The sequence below is a fragment of the Heterocephalus glaber genome, unplaced genomic scaffold (genome assembly GCF_053883595.1).
Source record: "Heterocephalus glaber isolate CG9 unplaced genomic scaffold, H.glaber_assembly_v1.0 deba00001442, whole genome shotgun sequence".
NCBI classification, from domain to species: domain Eukaryota; kingdom Metazoa; phylum Chordata; class Mammalia; order Rodentia; family Bathyergidae; genus Heterocephalus; species Heterocephalus glaber.
In genome coordinates, this window is record NW_028258296.1 from 10594833 (window position 1) to 10615798 (window position 20966).

The 20966-nt window shown below is 33.7% G+C and overlaps 1 protein-coding gene across 1 annotated transcript in view; it reads left to right on the top strand.

The window, feature by feature from the left end:
- Nucleotides 1–20966, top strand: part of Tnni3k (TNNI3 interacting kinase) — a 330025-nt gene that overhangs the window by 25787 nt on the left and 283272 nt on the right. The window contains 1 exon segment of the mRNA XM_087212909.1: nt 11335–11443. Within this exon segment, the coding sequence (XP_087069035.1) occupies nt 11335–11443 (109 nt within the window).

The window sequence follows — 20966 nt, forward strand, 5'->3', positions numbered from 1 at the left end:
TACAATTATGCATTATTTTATTGACTTATTATTCAACATTTTCCCTACTGATGGTATGTTTTATTAGTAGAAGAGATACTAGTGAAGGGATAGTGCTGCTAAAATTTATCTTTTTACAATGGTTATTAAGGTTATGGAATCTAATAATCATAAAAACACTAAACTTATTAAGGGAAAAAAGAAAAGGAGGAGATAACATAAACATATGGAAGATCCCCAAACCTTTTAATCAGTGTCAAATAAATAACATGATATCCCAGCACCTAGTATAGAGGTGCCTATTTTAGAAGTGATAAACCACATTAAGTATTCTGCAGAAGAAGTTAGAGTAAATATAAGCAGACAGAATGTATGCTCAACATATATTATTTGAAATAGGAGATAAATATGAAAGATTCCTTCAAAGGTCCTCATTTAGAATAGATAAATCAGATAGACCACTGTTATCCCCTCCTGACTTCAAATGACCAAATATATATTGCATATAAATTATATATCCATGTCTTTGATAGGTACTAAGGTTATTTCAAAATTTTTCCAGTTTAATCAATATTAAGACAGGAAAATAAATTGCAATAAATTGTGACTAAATCTACAATAAAAGTATATAGGTTATCATTGGAGCAGTAAGCAGAGTCAGGAACGATCCCTTGGGGAAATGACATTTACACTAAGACCTGATGTTAAAGTAATATTGAACTATTTTTATTTGTTTTTGTGAAAGGTCGAAGAGAAGAGGGTAAAGGATTATATTTTGGTAGCAGGAATAGCATTCATGAAGATTGGTAGGAGAAAATGCCTGATACAGAGTATAAAAGAACCCCAAACTGAGGAGTAGTACATGAAAGTGAGAGTGGATTGAGAAAATGTCTAAATTTTAGGTTAATTTATAGTCTTTAAAAAATGATTAGGTAACTTCTTAGAAATTAAAACCTTGACTAAATTAAGATCAATAATTTCTTTGAGAGGAGAAGAGAGGAGAGACGAAGTAGTGCGTAAATTTGTGTGTATGCGTGTGTGTGTGTGTGTGTGTGTGTGTGATGGGAGTAATAGTCTCAGTATTTCACTACCAAATGACAAAATTGACTTTGATCTTTGGTGAACAATAAAAACTAGAGAATCAAAAACAAAGTATCTCCCTATAGATCATTTCTTAGTTCCTTTTGAATAAATAAAAATTCAACTAGAATCCATGCATTGTGCAGGGTTATGATAAAAATTAAGATTGAGTGAAGTATAATTTTGACTCATGTGACAGCTTTGCTTAAGCATAAGCCATGTATATATTGAACTCTCTAGAACTGAATCAAGAGAAAACTGAAAAATAGAAACTTCCCAAATTAATTAATATAGTGTAAATACTGCCCAGAGGCTTATTTTCTTTGAACCCGAAAATAAAATTTGTTAAATTTCAAAGCTTTAGTGTTTAGTATTTTATGTTCTCTTTTGAAACATTATACCTGGGAAAATCTTTGTTTACTTACCTTTTGTCTTTAGAGGAATTTTATCACTATCAATACTGAAATAAAAATTCAGTATTCAGGTTGCTTTTTTAATGTAGAGAAAAGACACCACATGTGATATTGTATTAATCTGATTTGAAAAGCTAAAGAATGTGTTTATGTAGTTAGCTACACTATATAAACCTTTTCTCTCAAGGCATGGTACACAAGTAATGCCATCAACTACCAAAATACAAATATAAATGCATATTTTATAGCCCATAATCAGACATTAGCTAAGACAATAAAACAATCTCTAGTTTTTCAGTGAATAAAAACAGTAAGTTTTTAGCTAAGTATAAGTGCAATGAAGTGAAAAGTATAAAAATTGGACAAAATTTTTACTTTGTTACAAGTTTACTTTGTTTACAAGTTTCACCACTGACTTGGTATGATCTATGGTAAACAAAGTCAAAATATACAATCACTGGGGCACAGAGCAATGTAAGTTTGAAACATTTTAATAAAAGCAATTAGAAATCCTTTTGAAATTACAGCAAACAAACCAATGATGAATACATGCTGTCCATTATGGAAAATTTAATGGAATTATTAAAGGAGCATTTGGAGGATATATACAATACTCTTTTTTAACTAAGGCAAATATAGTTTGTCATCCATTCCTTCATTTCCAAGAAAACTTTTCTTTCTTTGATTCTCCTTTCATGATAAGATAGGTATTTAGCATTTGTCTTAGTTACTTTCTCATTGCTGAGACACAATATCCAACATCCACAGCTTTAAGGAGGAAAGGTTTACTTTGGCTCAGAGTTTGTAGAGGTTTCAGTCCATTGTTGGCAGGCTCCGAGGCAGGGTGGCATGGCACAGGGGCATGGTAGAAGAGAGTTGCTCATGACATGGTGGCTGGAAGTAAGGAGATGACAAGAGATGAGGCCACTTCTGGGCCACACCTCCATTGATCTACCTCCTCTGACCAGGCTTCCCCTCCCCAATCACACTTAATTATAAACTCCTCAGTGGTCCAATCCACTGTTAAGTATGACACCTCCATAATTGAATCACCTCCTCAAACCCCCACCCGTGAGTGCATGAGGCTTTGGGGTGACATCTAATACTGTAACAATATTGCAATATTGTTGTAATACAATAATACAGTAATACAATAACAGTATTGTACATTACATCTCATATGTGATCTCAAGGACTTGGAACAAGCAACATTGTTAGGTTCTTTTTAAAGTGGTGCACCTGTTTAAACCATTCACTTTCCTCAGTATACCAAGCATTTACATATAATTTGCATAACCCTCACACTCCTACAACAGTCTTATGCTACTCCACAGGACCTGTTTCCTCTCATAATTATGGTTTTCTTAGCTTTTCTAAGCTTTCTTGGTTCTACTATATTATTCTTTTTGGAAAGTTTTATCTTTCCTGTTCATATTTTCCACCGTTGCTACCACTTTATGTATAATTTCTCTGTCATTTGGTATTTATGACTTTCCCTAACTTAGCCTCATCAATTTTTAGTCTCAAAAAAAAATCCAAGATAAAATTTAAATTACTTTGGTCCCATCAGTTTTGTTTAATTTGTTTTACTGTGTAGAGCAATAATAGAGATTTTAATGAACATCATCTTAATAATTTCTCTGAATCCTCTGAAGTGATATAATGATCAAAATTGTGTCCAGGCTCTCAATTTATCATATGCTGGAGATTAAATAGTTTTTTTCCCTTTAAGATTTTTAAAACTCCAGAAGTAGCAAGACCTATTTAAAGTCATACCATGTTTAAAAATCCTTTTGTAGTCAGCCCAATTTAACCCTTTCTTTTTCTTAACTTACATAGCACAATTTTTGGAACCAGTCATTGAGACCCATGAAAAATTATTTTGTAGAATAAGATTCTGGAATATCAAATTAGGCTGTAGGTATGGACCCTTTATATTTCTACTATGCACAACCTGTGTCCAAATCATCCTTTAAATATATTTGCTTTGTTTATTCCAAATGCAAGAGTCTCTAAAAAGTGAATGGTAAATTCTGATTTAGTTGCTCATATGTAGGTCCTGGTAATTGTTTTTAAAAGTTCTCTGGAATGTCTGACTTATAAATGATTTCCAGGGCTTCAAATACTTTGTGCAAACAACTAATGCAAGTGATTCTAAATTGCAAAAAGTTAATAAAAGATAGGTAAATGTTTGAAGTAGAGATGAAGAAAATGGAGATTAAAATTGTTTGGAATTTGAAAATGCTATGATATTTAGTCTGCAGAGCTGACAATGATTTCATCTCTATTCACTTCACCTCTTTTCCAGACCCTAGCAATATTTCTCTTACCGAAGGGATTGATTCGACTCAATTCAATTGGTTCAGTTCAATTCAGTTTGGTTCAGTTTGGTTCAATTCAATTCAATCCAAAACAATTAAATTTATATCTATAACTGTCAGGCACTGTGCTGGCTTGTTTTGAATGCAAAGATCTTATCTTTCAGGTAGCTCCCAACCTAGAGGGGAGAAAAAAAGCATTAATTTTATCTTTGGTAATAAATAATTCAATAGAAGTAAGTGTTGCCTTCGGAGATTTAGAACAGACTTTAGGAATGCTTTATTTTCTTCCTGCTTTTGAAATGTGTGTGTATGTGTAATCTATATATAATGCATATACACATATTTCATGCACTAAATATACCATGTGTGGAAGATCCCCTCAGAAAATTCCACAACCTTTACTGTCTGATATGAAACAATAAGCAAACTTTCTGTCTTCTGCTTGCTTAGGCCACTGCTTTTAATATGAAAGTGAGTTCTGTATATTTCTTAGTCAAACAATAAAATATCAAGACACTTGTACTATTCTGTCTTCTGTGTTTGGAAGCTGATGGAGAAATACCTAATTTCTCTTAAACCAATACAAAGAAGAGTCATGACTCCAATAGAAAAATATACATATTTGCACATTTTCCTAAAAGTAAATCCATGTATTTATTTTCTGGATAAATAGTAATAAATACCCTTCCTCTCTGAAGCTCTTGCCCTGCTCCGCTTCCTGGCTGCCATGAACTGAAGACTTTTTCTCCATCACACCATTTTGCCGTAATGTTTCTCCCTTGGGGCCAGTTGACCATGGACTAACTCAACTGAAACTGGGGTCCATATTAAACCTTTCCTCCCTTAGGTTGTGGATGTCAGTGTTGGATATTATGTCCCAACAACAGAAAAGCTGACTAGTCCGAAACCTAACAGCATTATGTGATCTTCTTTTACTCCTTTAAACTTCTGTCCAGATTATAAGTGAAATATAAAGTGTGAAGCGAGCCAGCTTAAGTTTAAAATGTATGGAACAATGCACAATTGAATCAAAATCAATTCTTGGTAGAGTTCTGAGTTAGACAATGTGGGTAGAAGGGAAATCTCCACCTTTGAGCACATATGAAATACCTGTCCCATTTCTGCTACTGATTATGTAGAATGATGGGGAGGGGACACACAAAACATATGGCATGACGACTATGATTATCAATCTGGCATTGAGAAGATTTAGGAGAAGATATGACAAAAATAATGGTAACCATGTTTGAACAGACTGCTTATTGGCTCTGTTGGGAAGGATGAAGCAAAGAACTGGTCATTTGGAAACACTTGGCAGGCTAACCCAGGGGTCACCTAGAAACATGGTGCTTTCATAAGGCTCTTCTGTATCAGAACATTCAACTCGTGAGAAAAGCAGCCATGAGATTTCTCCCAAAGTTACATGAGTGATTTCTCAATGGTTTAGGACAACAGGACACTTAAGCAGATCCAGCAGCTTATGATTTTCTCTAGGATGAGAGGCTGCCTCATCAAGCAACCAGGAAACAGTCACTAAATAAACAAGGAGTGGGTCCCCCCCAAAATCTGCTCATCAAAATTAGCTACAGAATAGCCACAGGTCTATGAATTCTCCAACAGCCACATATTATATAGTCCACTTTTTGAAACTTAACATGATTTGTCCCTCCTACAGCAAATTAATACTTATTTTTACTTTGAGGGACAACCATGGATGGATAATTGTTAATTGAAAAGGAAACTAGCTCAGTTTAAGCAGAGCTGATTATTTTTGTTTCTCTCCACAAGGTTTGTTTACTTGTTTGTCTTATGAATGAGGAATTCCAGGGATGGAAATGTTATTTTCCCAAAACAATAATTAGTAATTCATTGACCTGTAATTATAGCACAGTGTCATTTTCTTAAGAAAACCAGTCCTTAGGAAGGGAAAAGGATGATTGACATAAGGAATGAATGCACGTCATCCAACTCATGAAGTTTATATTCCTCTAAAGTTTTAATGTCTCAAAGAGACTTTTTCTGACTGGAGTCCAGGCTCATTATATGCACCTTGTTGTTACCAGTGATGTACTTCAACATCATAGGATAAATGCTGTACTGCAGTTGCCTTTTGGTCTACCCCTGGCCCTCATGAACTCTTTAAAATAATTGGTACAATACATGCTTCTTGAGTGAATAAATGAATTAATCAATGAAGAACTGATAGCTGAAAGAAGTCTTATCAATTTGGAAAAGAAAATTTTAGCCAACGGCAGAGATATTATTTTATCCCCATCAAAATCATTGTGTTTAAAAAACTTTACTACATGCTCACCCCAACCAAGGAAGGTACTGGAAGGATTAAATTTTTATTTTTGCCACTGTGCTATATTGAAAACAAAAAAAGAAATATTGCATTTTCATATGCCTGCTTAACTTACTGTAATAGTCATTTCTTCACATTTATGTTCATTACAATATATTCTCAAGTCCTTTCTGCAGAAAAATCTGAATATTACATCAACAGTGTTCAGATTCACAATGATAATTTATAATTCCTACATGGTATACCTATTGTAGTGGAAAAGAAAATGAAGTTGTTTCACAAATAAGAATCTTATAAATTACACTTAGAGAAATATATTGTTTAAAAGAAAATAATCAAATAATTTTCTAAACTTGAATAATTATAGATATTATCAGAAATGATATTTCTCTTTTAAATGACATTTTATGTAAGTAATGCTTTTTAAGAAGGAAAATGAAATATAAACCTATTAGAAATTCTTGTTTCTTTGTTTAAAGCAATGGTTTTCTTAGTTGTTTGTCAACCAAATGGAGATGCTTCAAAAACCTAGGCTTCTGTAATACTAGGGAATATATTAACAAGTCATACAATGAAATAATGATCTAGATTTTAAGTATGGATGAACTTCTGCTTCTACATGTAATAAGAATTATTCCTGGTGTATAGGTCTGATTTCATCAAATGCATGTTCTTTATAATTTCTTTATTGTAACTATAAAGGTAGAAGAGGTGTCAAGTTAATTTTCATCTTTTCATCTTGAAAGCATTCTTTTAAATTTTTATGAAGAAACCAGTATAAAATATGAATAGATGCATAAAGGTAGACTGGGATAAATAAATCATATGATCTCAAAATAAAGAAGTTCAGAAAGAATGTAAATAAGCACATTGAAGGAGAGTTACAACAAATCCATTTCTGTGTGGAACAGCCAGATTAATCAGTTGAGAAGATGGAGTCATTAAGGCTGAATTCAGACAGTGCAACAGAACATAAAGCTTAGTCATCAGGAATTTTGAAGGAATGCCTTTACAAAGTCCACTCTGGCATTTTTTGAATGAAAAAAAAAACAAGTATAAAAAAAAATACCATTAATCATATATTCTTTACAGCAGCCCTTTCCTTCTAATTTACAAACTTTCTTTGAAACACTGATCTTGATCAAGGATTACTATTCTGGGGACCTCACTTGTTTGTTTCATGTTTTCCCTTAATTCTTAAAATTAACAACATTCTTTTTATTGTAGTTTTAAGTTTAGAGAAAAATTGAGCAGCAAGGACAGGTTCTTATATATTTCATCCCCGTGAAATATTTCCTTTTTTTAAAAAAACATTTTACACTGGTGCAGCATATTTGCTACCATTAATGAACCAATACTAGTAAAGTACAGTACATTAAAGTCTACAGTTCATGTTAATGTTGCAGCTTCTACCACTAGAGTATCATAATGTTCATCCATTTCCCTGGTGCTAGCAGCCTCTGATCTCTGTAGTTTTGTCTTTTCCAGGATCGTATAGTGAGTAGTGAGTAGTGAGTAGTGAGTGCAGCATGCATTAAAATTTCTCCATGAATCCATGGATTAATCATTCCTTTCTTTTACCATTGGATAATATTCTGTTTTCTGGAAAGTCATTTGCTTACTCGCTCACTTCTGAAAGGACATCTTGGTTGTTTCAATTTTTTGTGTGTGAATCACCTTTAGAATATAAGGATACACAGGCACAGGCAAATCATCTAATGACCCAGGCAGTACCACAGGAAAAAGCTGTTGTGAATCTGAAACAGTCATTTTTCTCTTTGTTCTATTCATCGCTTTACTTTTCCAAGGAATTGAAAGCCCAAAAAAGCTTTCAGGTAAGTAAGCATCTCACTATTAGGAACCTTAAGATAGTACTTTGTGAAGAGTGCTCCAAGTAACTTCTATACAGAATCATTAGGAGTGTTTGTTAAATTCAGATTCCTCAGTCTTGCTCTTGATCTGTTGAATCAGAATTTCTGAGGATGAAGCATAAGTCTCTTTCTTTCTTCTTTCTTTTTTTCTTTAGTACAAAGTTCCAAATGTAGTGTTGACTCTCACTAAAGTTTGATAGCCACTTTTTTTGGGGGGGGGGGTACTGGGGATTGAACTCGGGTCCTTGCACTTGTGCAGCAGGCGGCGAAACCACTGAACTAAATCCCCAGCCCCTTGATTGATAGCCACTTTTGTAGTTACATTTTTTAAAATGAATGACTTAGCATGTGTTCTGCACTTCTGAAAATCTAGAGTTCAGTCTGAAGTATGTGGGCAAGCCACACTGGAAAAATCTAATTTTATAGACATATGCTGAATGTAGAGGAAAATATTTCCTGATTCTACATTTTTTCCTCCAGCATCTTTGTAAAAGAAAAGCAGGGTGTCATCCTGGATGTTCACTTGTTCTAGTCCTTTTGTTCTCCTCTGAACTTGCCCAGAATTACTTCATTATCCTCATCTCCTGACCTAGGCTTGCACGCTTAACGGGGGCTTATAGAGATTATTTCATTAGAACTAGAAAATTGTTGCAGTTTAATAATGGTTAATATTTCAGGTAATTATTGAAGTTATCATTTTCTGAAATTCCTATGTTTCTATCCAACTACTTTTTACAGTAAACTTTGTTGCCTTACAGTATAGGAGAAATCATATGAGTTGCTGATTGGATCTTCAAATTCATTGCAGAAATAATAGCTTTGAAAGCCTAAAGTAGGGCATCAAATTTGTGCCCCACGCAAAAAGTTGGCAACAATGGTAGTAAAAGGTAGCTTTTCTTTTGTAAGTAGAGAAGATAAATACACTGAAACATACATCCTAGTGAAAGATCTGGGATGGTTGAAAAAATAGATCAAGAAAAATCAGTTTAGATGTTCTCAGGAAGGTTTGGAGCCCCTTTCTTAACTCGGTTCCTCTGGAGTTATGGTATAGAAAGCCTGGGTTGCATTGGGGAAATCTGAGAGTAGAGAACTATCACATTATTTTGCAAGATGTAGCACTGTGAAACTGTAACCCTCTTAGAAAACAATATCCAGTTCAGTCTTTAAAACAGCGAAACATTAAGGAAGTTAGATTCTTGGGTTTATGGACCAGAAGCCAGCACGTTTAAGGAATGCAGTAACTTTCCGAACTGAGGGAATGGAGCATCATCATACAGTGCTGAGAGAAAGCAGATAGAATAGAAAATATCTGGCTTTCATAAAAAGAGAATGAACATTGTATAGACTGAGGTGTCCAGAGGCTCCCGCAGCAAAGCAGCTATTGACAGCCGTGTCAGGCAAATACTGCTGAGGACTGATAAGGAGGCTAAAAGCAGGTGAGGACAGAGTTGCCTATGAAGACACATACCTGTTCTCTATATTGTGTCAGTATGGAATCCTGTTCCTTAAGAACTTTGATTTCTTTTGCTGAGAAAAATGTGTGAAGAGTCATCAATTTTTCTAGGCATTTGCATTCAAATCAGAGTTGTTGTAACATTCAACTGTAGTAAATATAAAATCTATACCTGTTAAAACTATATCCTCCTGAAGTGAATGTCAAGATAGAAATTTATATCCTCTAGGTATTATAAGATTATCTAGGAAAAATATCTGACAAACTTCCTTTCTGGATTCATTTATTCTGTATCATACTTAGGATATATATATATATATATATATATAGAGAGAGAGAGAGAGAGAGAGAGAGAGAGAGAGAGAGATGGGATAAATGAAAGGTGAATAAAAGAGGAATATGAGACATATCAATAACAATGTATAGGTTGAATGCTAGAGGCAAACACTCTCAGAACTGATTTCAGACTTCACTACCCATTACCACCTGTGGATTTTCTCATCCGTACTATCTGAATAATATCTACCTTTAGGGAATGTACAAGGTAATACTGACAAAATGTGTAAGGCAATAGCTCTTGGACCACTGTCAAGCATTTGACAAACATCCAGTCTTTTTAGCCTTAATTGTATTGTTATTATTCCATGAATTCCTAGTGATAAAAGTGTCTTATATTCTTATCTATGATTTTTAGGGTCAGAATAATCAACTAGTGTAAATTAATCATGATCTCTGTCTAAAATTTCTTCCTAATTTTAATTTTCCTAAAATTTAATTTTGTAGGCAAAACCTACATTCATTTCTATTTGTTACATGCCTTAGCATATGCGTTTCTATTATTTATTTTTATAGACAAATTCTATCATCAATCACTATTTTCCAACGACCATTATTTTGGCTGAGGAGAAAAAGGATCCTGAAAGAAGATATAGGATGTTTCAATAGCTTTTTAGGGAAGCTCAGATGTCACTGAACCAATTTCTAGATTAATCTGTTAAATAAATGGCCCATGAACGTATGTATGGGTAGATAATCAATTGATGAAAGCAAATAATTGTTTTGAAACATTTTCTGTTTATTTTATATAGCTCTTTTAAACAGACTGATTAGTTCCCTTTATGATTTCACTCTTGAAAGCATACACTATTTTGTTCTTTGCCGTTGTTGCATGACATTCCTTTTGGCAGTTGGCTTATTTTTAGCCAGACTATCAAAGTATTTTTCAACTGAATTGTCATTGCACTTGAACTTGGAATCTTGTAACCCTGAAGAACTGCTCTGAAGAGAAGTAAAAACTTCTAACAAATGGGAAATTATAAATCTAGACCAACACAAACTTGTACTGGTAATTATTCTTGCTACTTTAAATGTAATATTGTTCAATTATAGTTATAGATAAGAATTAACTAATTGGAAAATGTGTTAATTTGTACATAGAGGATATCATATGAAAGTGTTGGGCAGAGTATCTGAACTCATTTTTCTCTGAAAGATCTTTACATAAGTCAGAAAACGTCTTATAAAAATATTAGATTAGTACATTGATATGTTATAAAAAATTTATAATACTGTATTATAATACTATAATATCTCAGAATTATAGCTTAGATTTCTAATATTTAAAGCCTAAAAATTAGTGACAAGGACTACTATAATTAAAATGTAATAAAATAAAATGAAATAAATCAATGTATATTTCTAACTAAATATACTATCCTATATCAAATGGATTCTTAACTAGTACAATTCAGTACGATTGTATTTTAATATAAACATCTTCATTTTAAACTCTTAATCAGTAATTCAAATTAAATATTGTAGAATCCAGAATAGAAAAGAGTTTTGATTACTTGTACATTATAAACTATGTTTTATAAAATACAAATCAATATAATCTGTTTTTCTTTGCTAGATGAGTGGAAGAAGAAAGTCAATGAATCTTATGTTATTACAATAGAAAGATCAGAAGATGACCCGAGGATCAAGGAAAAAGAATTTACAGAGATGAGACATATTTTTGGGTAAAGTTTTCAGAGTTACTATTTATTCATATAACTATCTTTATCATTAATCTTGTTTTAGATGTGTCCATATTTGAGTGTGTATGTGTGTGTGTGTTTGAATGTATATACATAAAGCCTTGTATACAGCAAATCATGTTCTAAGTCTCAAAATATCAGGTCATCTCTTTTGACCACACCTACAGTGCAAATATCTCACTTCCTTAACTGCAAACATTGCACCTTAAAATATGACAGCATTCTTTCGCTACTAAAGTTTAAGAGAGATTAAACTTCAAAGAGATTAAGCTTGTTTTTAAATATAAGCTGTTATGGATCTGAATAATCTTCTCTGGAACTAGATCATTCTTATAACCAATGCCGGCATCAAGCACCAGGACTTCTCTCCCCCATGTGGCAGCATACTAGCTGTATTGTTCTTTAGACTACTACTTTAAGTCCAGCTTAGCAAACCTTCGGTCTCTTGATATTGAAAGTGTGGAATTGAATGTTATCCTGCACCTGAGTAATCATATAATGACATGCAACACTAGCTTCAGGCTTTCGGTAGGTTTTGTTCCATAATGAGATAAAAAATAATCTGAGAGCACGACACAACCTTGGAAGACAAAAAAAAAAAATATTCAGAAAAGAGGAGCAATAGCTTCATGTACACAGACAACCTTAGGGAGAAACTAGATGCACCTTGGTGTATTTAGCTAGCTGTCTATGCCAATTTCGCATGTTCCCCTTCAGCTATATTGTTTGTGTCATTTACTCATGGCTAAGAACTCCCTAGTTTTAATTAGAAAACAACTGTAAAGCAACAAGCAAATGGCATTATGCTTTTGAAAAAAAATTCAGATATAGTAAATATGTAAATATTATATAACTGGCAAATAAAATCATCCATGCATCCTAAGGTTTATATGAAATATGGCGGTAGAATTATTAAGGCCTTTATGGGTATTCAATTTATAGTTTAGCAAATGATTGGTTCTCTGATTTGGTCCAAAATGATGAACTCAACACTTTTACTTTGATAAGATTCAACTGGAATACTACTTTTGCATCACATTCAGGTACAGTAGGAAAACATTTGAAACTCCTGTAGAGATGTGACTAGCATTTATATAAGATATGTATAAGATATATATTGGAAAATATAAATATAGAACTGAATCATAAGCCTTCTAGCACTTATTGATTCAAATAACTTTGCTGAAGAAAATGGGAGTAAGTTGAAGAGATTTTTCTCAACTTTACAAAAGTCCAAACCTCATTTTTTTGTTATTTTTTAATGTAGGAAGTACTGTTAAATATGGCAAGGCTAGCTTAAACTAGGAAATCCATTTTGGTATTAGGCTCAATAATAGACTTTAGATGGACAGGTTTGTTGTTTTTTTTTCTCATACCATAAGTGCCAGCTATTTTAAGCTTACCTCTGCTAAATTCAGCAGCAAAGGTGACCTTTTTGCTGATTAGTGCTGGAAGATAAAGGCAGAGATCAGTGTCAGGGAATTTAAAATCCAAAATTTGTTGAGTGACAGCTATGCTTGGGGTAGTGTCCCAGAAACATTGTATACAAGACATTATTTAGTCCCTACCATAATGTTGTTTGGTGTATGATGTTAATTTTGGTGGATAACAAAGCTAAGGATAACATATTGTGATTCGTGCAGATTATATAGCCAGAAAATACTAGATTGTGATTCATAAGATATGTCTCCATAAATAGAGCTCTTCTTACTACACCCTGCTGCTTGCTGCACGAATTCACAATTTGGTTGAGGGGAGACTTACATATATAAATAACCCTCACAGACAACAGGCTGTAACAAATGCTAACTGGAAGAAAAAGTGAGTGGGTTTTCAAACATAGAAGAGTCAAGCCTTGATTTATCAATTTTGTTTGGTTGGGTTTTGAGGCATGGCTTTGTTATGTAGTGCAGACTTCCCTTCAACTCACTATGTAGCCCAGGCTGGCCTCTATCTCACAGTGATGCTTCTGCCTCAGCCTCCTGAGTGCTGGGATTACACCATCATGCTTGAGTGATTTATCAGTTTTAAATGCAAGAATAGATGAGTGCAATGGAAATTTTATGAGACATGAAAATTAAAGTCTTGTCCAGATTATGTTAAGAAAGCTCTGCCAGTCAGTGTAAGGCTTTTGGAGTCATGCAAACATAAAATTAAGTCCAAGTTCTTTTATAAACTGTATATGCTTACCTATGTTTCGTAATGTTCTTGAGCCTCATTTGCATTTGTAAAATGAGGTAAATAATACCAGTCCCCCAGTATATTTGAAAATGATTTAAAGTAAGTTCTAAGTATGGAGGCCAACATACAGTAAGCATTGAATAGCTGGAGACTTGTTTTATGCTGATTGATTGGCTTAATAAGGACAGCATGGAATAAAGGAGACTTACTGTGGAGTAGGAATGACATATACTAGTTTATTAAAAGTTAGGAAATGAGAGAGTTTACAATGTTTACATATGAAGAGAATATTTTAAAACACTTAAAATATAAAATGCTGTAACAATTCATTATGATTCCAAAATCTCAAATATAGCTGTTCAGTATCATAGATGGAATTTGAAGAATTCTTAGACCAGAGTATTAGGAGGCTCAGCACAATGGATTTCAAATTTCCAGAAGATGATCCTTGCAGACTTTGCAGAGAGGAAGACTAGTGGCTAGTGCTGTTGCTGACAAAGCTGGGGGGAGGTCTTCTCACACGCCAGGCATGTCTCTCAGGTGCCCAGCACCTCCTAGGCTGGTGTATCCTGCAGCATTTGCTAAAAGTCATAGGTTCCATAGTGCTAGCTCATATCAAATGAGTCAGTATCTGTGGTCCTAACTTGGAAGAATCTGAATTGTTGACTTATACACGCCTTGAGAGAGCAAACAAACAAACCAAAATAGAGTGCTGTGCTTTGACTCCATCAGGGCAGATAACATCATCTGGAAAGAAAGTCAATTGCTTCTAGGGCGGAATTCTAAGAATTTCCTTTTCTTTGGAATAAAATGATGAGTGACCAGGAGAAAAAAGAATAGCATACTGAGAATATCTGTTATCTTATTCACTGGCTGGTCCACCAAAATTTTAAGGGCAGTTGGGAAATGAAGCATAATTTTATATGAAATAATATTTAATATCTAAGTACTAAATAAATATTAGAATCTCTTTACTTTTTATTCTTAATCATAGCTTATCTACTGTAAAGGGACTACCTATGATAACATTATGTTAACTAAGTAGAGCCTTTCTCTAAATCTGTAGATAGCAGGAAAAATTGTACACAGTGCTCAAAAGTGTACATCAAACATAGGAATCACAAGTGGAAGATCTCTTCTGTAAACCCAAATTGTTTGCTTTTGCTAACAAATTTATTTTTTCTTAGTAGATACTAATTTAATTCATTAAAAGAGATTTTCTACTATGTAATGCACCATTGCTTTGTCAGAGCAAATAAGCAGCATTCATGACATAGATTTTGCCAGCACTATAATAAAGGGGAAATAGTACTTAATTTAATTCAGTCATAAAGAGCTCCATCATTATCTTTCCTATGCAATTTACAGCAATTTGGGAATGAGAGGGGAAAGGAATGAAATGGAAATGGAATGTGGTTTCACCTTCTACAACAAAGTTACTTTCACTCATATCTTTGGACATTTATTGAAATAACAAATGAGAGATGGGAAGAGATGAAAAAAGAGAAGGCAAAAGGAGAAGGAAAGACAAAAGTGATATGTTAGGACATAACTGACTGAGTCTACTGCCTCTGATCTTTATGTCTAGTGGTATAATGACACTGATGATGTTGTCTGTATCCATTTACAGGTCTGTCTCCTCACTAGTATATGTGCTTACTAAAGGTGCTTCTTCCTCTTCTTTAGCCTTGTTTATCTTTATGTTTATGTATAGTAACTATTTATATAGCACTTGAAAGGAAGTCCCACTAATAGCTTACTGCCTACCATATACTAGGCATGTTGCTAAGAATGTTTATGTGACTTTACCTCATATAATACTGATGATATATATGCAAAGGGCTCTAAAACAGTGTTTGGCCGATGGTAAATACTGAAATCTGTTAGTTAGAAACTAACCGTTATTGTTTATACTAACATCACTCAAATAGATATTGTAATTGCTATTTTATTGCAAAAAAATGAGGCTAATGAAAGTAAACTTATTGAAACTAGGTTATGCAGTTTGTATAAATGAGCGGGAATTGCATCTATCATTGTTTGACTTCAAAATATATGATCTTCCTGATCTTGGTTCTCAACCTAGGAGGGGAAAATAGAAGTGGATGAGAATTATCTTTGAAAAAAATTTCACTTTTAATATGCCACTATACAATTTTTATGTATGTTGTGTATGAGAATTTTCTATGGGTGGTGGGAGAATACACATTTAAAAAGCAACTACTCAGGCAATATCAGTTAACTTCCCATAATTTTTGAAAACCATTCACATAGTTCTACATACATAACTTTTAAAAGGCTTCCAATTAAATTATTTTGCTTCAATATATTTTAAGGCATAAAAAAGTTTCAGAACTATTTTGCCAATTCTTTGTCAAGTGTACTTTTACCTGCTTAATCTTAATATGAAATTTTAAAATATAAGGAGATTTCAGAGGGCTTACAATTTTCCAGTGCCATGACTTATCAACATAGTCTAAAAACAATCTATTTTTCTCAATTTTAATCTATTTTGGATTGAATAGATACATCTTGGTCAATAATGATATCACATTTTGAAATTAAGTTTATTAAGTGCACAAAAATGGTCAAAAGAATATTACCTTCCATGTGAAAGCAGTCACAGTAGTTAGAGGAAATGAAAACAGAGAAGAAGAAAAAATAATGGAGCCTTTCTGATGAATACCTTTCTATTTATTTTCCCTTGAAAATTTCCTGTAAGCCCACCTGGATCACATCACACTCATCCTCCAAATGAAACCTCTTTTAAAGATCTCTTTCAGAGCTATAGCTAACTATGCAATTTAGCAATTACAAAGTGAATAGCTTCAAAAACATTGGAGTTGACCTTATTTAAGAAGAGTAGAAATTGTCTATCAAGATAATAAGTACAATATTGAGTAGAGAAATATCATCTTGTAATTATTTTTTCCTTAAATTCTTTTATTGGTACATTTTAGGTATATAATACGTTTACATTTATCATTGGGTGCTTGTATCTGTACATAATGTATCTTAGTTCTTATTTTTTTCACCTTTACCTGTGCACCCTTCTCTATTTACACAGATTTCATTTCTTTTTTTTTCTTTTCTCATAATTTTTCCTTTCCCTTCTTTCCTTTCCCCTTCCCCTCCCACCACCCCTACAACTTTGGACCTTTTCTTCCTATTTCAAATTGTCAATTATTTATTTTAAACATTTTAATCCTTATATACACTTTCAGTTTTTCACACTAGAGAAACTATTAGGTATTTACACATGTGTGTCCTATTTATTTCACTTAAGAGTATGGCCTTAATATGCATCCATTTAGCTATAAATGTCTCTAATTTCTCATTTTTTATGGCCGAGTAGTATTCCATTTTATTTTTTAAAAAACCCCACATTTTCTTTATCCAGTCTCCAGTTGATGGGCATGTGGGCTATTTCCACGTTTTAGCTATTACAAATTTTGCTGCTCTGAACATGGGTGCACATATATCACTGTGGTATGATTCTTTTAATTCTTTGGGGAAGATACCCAGCAGGGGAATAGCTGGGTCAAATGGGACCCTTAGTCCTAGTTCTTTGAGGTATCTCCATACTAATTTCCACAGTGGCTGCACCAGTACGGACTCCCACCAAAAATGGAGAAGGGTTCCTTTCTCCCCACAACCCCGCCAGCACTTGTTATTGGTTGATTTCTTGATAGCAGCCATTCTTTCTGGGGTGAGGTGGAATCTCAGTGTTGTTTTCATCTGCATCTCTCAAATGACCAGTGATGTTGAGCATCTTTTCACATGTTTATTTGCTGCTTTTACTTCTTTGTCTGAGAAATGTCTGTTCATTTCAGATGCCCATTTTTGAATTGGGTCTTTGAATTTGGGGGGTCTGATTTTTTTAAGTTCTTTATATATTCTAGATATTAGTCCTTTGTCTAAGGTACAGCTGCTAAAAATTTTTTCCCGCATTGTAGGTTGTCTCTTAGCTCTGTTTGTGGTTTCTTTTGCAGTGAGGAAGCTTTTTAATAAGATGAGATCCCAGTTGTTGATCCTTTATGCTAGTACCCATGATACTGAGGTTTTATTCATAAAATCTTTTCCTATGGCAATATCTTTAAGAGTTCTACCTAGCTTATCTTCCAGCAAATTTATTGTTTCTGTCTTAATATTTTCATCTTTAATCCACTACGATCTAAGTTTAGTGGATGGTGATAGGTATGGGTCTAGTTTTAATCTTTGGCAGGTTGAAATCCAGTTTTTCCAACACCATTTATTAAATAGGCTGTCTTTCCTCCAATGAGGATGGATGACTCCTTTGTCAAAGATGAGGTGGCTGAGTATGTCTGAACTTGTTTCTGCACCTTCTAATCTATTCCACTGATCTTTGGGTCTGTTTCTTTGCCAGTGCTATGCTGTTTTTATCACAGTAGCTTTTAGTATAGTTTCAAGTTTGGGATTGTGACACTGCCAGCCATGTCTCCATTGCCTAGAATTGCTTTTGCTATTCTAGGTCTCTTCTGGTTCCAAAGGAAGTTTTGGATTATTTTCTCTAGTTCTGTGAAGTATACTGTTGAAAATTTAATTGACATTGCATTAAATTTATATAGTAGTTTTGGAAGTATGGCCATTTTCACTATATTCGTTCTTCCTACCCAGGAACAAGGGATGTCTTTCCATTTTCTTATATCGTCCTCAATCTCCTTTTTCAGAATGCTTTAGTTTTCAGTGTAGAGGTCTTTTGCTTCCTTTGTTAGGTTGATTCCTAGATATTTCATTTTTTTGAATGCTACTGTAAAAGGAATTGTTTCCCGAATTTCTCTCTCAATGAGTCTGCTATTTGTGTATAAGAAGGCTATTGTTTTTTGAGTGTTAACCTTATATCTAGCTACTCTACTGAATCTGTCAGTTATGTCTAGAAGACTTTTGGTTGACTTTTTTTGGGACTTCTATGTAAAGTATCATATCATCAGCAAATAACGACAGTTTAACTTCTTCCTTTCCTATCTTTATTCCTTTTATTTCTTTCTCTTTTCTAATTGCTGTGGCTAATGTTTCGAGAACAACATTAAACAGGAGTGGTGATAGTGGGCATCCTTGTCTTGTTCCTGATTTTAGCATGAAAGTTTTCAGTTTTTGACCATTTAGTATGATGTTGGCTATTGGTTTTTCATAGATAGCCTTAATCAGGTTGAGATAAAGACTTTCTATTCCAATTTTCTGTAGCATTTTTATCATGAATGGGTGTTGGATTTTGTCAAATCCCTTTTCTGCATCTATTGAGATGATCATATGGGTTTTATCCTTGACTCTGTTAATATAATGTATTATGTTTATTGATTTATGAATGTTAAACCGTCCTTGCATCCCTGGGATATATCCGATTTGGTCAGGATGTATGATCTTCTTGATGACCCTCTGTATTCTGTTTGCCAGTATCTTCTTGAGGATTTTTGCATCTATGTTCATTAGGGAGATTGGCCTGTAGTTCTCTTTTTGGGTTGGGTCTTTCTCTGGTTTTGGAATCAAAGTAATACTTGCTTCCAGGAATAAGTTCAGAAGCCTTGCTTCCCTTTCAATTTCCTTGATGAGTTTAAAGAGTAATGGCCATAGTTCTCCTTTAAATATCTTTTAGAATTCAGCAGTGAACCCATCAGGACCTGGGCTTTTCTTTGTTGGTAAATTTTTTATTATGTTTTCAATGTCACTCATTTTAATTGGGGTGTTTAGAATTCATTTAACTTTGGCAATTCATATGTATCTAGGAATCTGTCCATTTCTTCTGTGTTTCCATTTTATTAAAGTACAGGTTCTCAAAGTAAGTATTGATGAGCCTCTGGATTTCTGCTGAGTCTGTTGTGACTTCACTTTTTTTGTTCTTAATTGCATGGATTTGAGCCTTTTCTTTCCTTTTTTTTTTTTTTTTTGTTGGTACCGGGGATCAAACTCGGGTCCTTGCACTTCCGGAGCAGGTGGTGGAACCACTGAGCTAAATCCCCAGCCCCTTCTTTCCTTTTTTTGATAAGGTTGGCTAAAGGTTTATTGATTTTATTTATCCTTTTGAAAAACCAACTCTTTGATTCATTAATTTTTTGTATCCTTCTTTTAGTCTCAATTGCACTGATTTCTGCTCTGATCTTTTTAATTTCCTTTTTTTTTGTATGAGCTTTGGGTTTGTTATACTCTTCTTTTTCTTGGAGCTTGAGGTTCTGCTTTAGGTTATTTATCTGAGTTCTCTCTGTTTTCCTAATATGGGTTCACTGCTATGAATTTCCCACATAGAACTGCTTTTATTGTGTCCCATAGATTCCTATATGTTGTACTGGCATTATCATTTACTTGTAGAAACTGTCTAATTTCTTCTTTAATTTCCTCTGTGACCTATTGGTTGTTCAGGAGGGTGTTTTCAATTTCCATGTGTTTGTGGGGGTTTTACGGTTTCTTATTTTATTGGTCTCCAATTTTATTGCACTATGGTCTGATAATATACAGGGGGTAACTTCCATTCTGTTACATTTACTTAGACATATCCTATGAGCTAGCATGTGGTCTATTTTGAAGAATGACCTGTGTGCTGCCAAAATGAATGTATATTCTGATTTTGTAGGGTGGAACACTCTGTAAACATCTATTAAGTCCATTTGTTCAATAGCTTCATTCATTTCTAGAATTCCATTGTTAATTTTTTGTCTAGATGATCTATTTGTGATAGTGGGGTATTGAGGTCCCCCACTACAACTGTATTAGTGGTTATTTGGTTTTTCTTGTCCATTAGTATTTGTTTTGTGTAATTGGGGGCATTTGTATTTGATGCATACATATTTAGGATTGTCATCTCCTCTTGGATTGTTCCCTTCACAAGGATGTAGTGACCATTTTTGTGTCTCTTAATTAGATTTGGTTTGAAATCTACTTTGTCTGCAATAAGATTGCTACACCTGCTTTTTTCTCAGTTCCTGTCACGTGGAGAACTGTTTTCCATCCTTTTACATTCAATCTGTCAATTTCCTTTTGAGTTAGGTGTGTTTCTTGTATACCACATTTTGTTGGATTTTGTTTCTTAATCCATTTTGTCAGTCTGTTTCTTTTGATTGTTGAATTGAGACCATTAACTTTGATAGTTATAATTGGTAGGTATTGACTCATCCTTGTCATGATGTTTTTCTGTTGTTGGCTTTTTTATTTCTTATATTACCCCCTTTCTCTTTAGTTTCTTACCTTGTCTTGTGGCTTCCCTCTGTTGGCCCTCATGGAGTTGTGACCTTCATTGTCTTTTTCTAGGATATTGCTTAGAATTGTTTGGAGTGCTGCTTTGGTGTTCATGAAATTTCTCAGATGTTCTTTG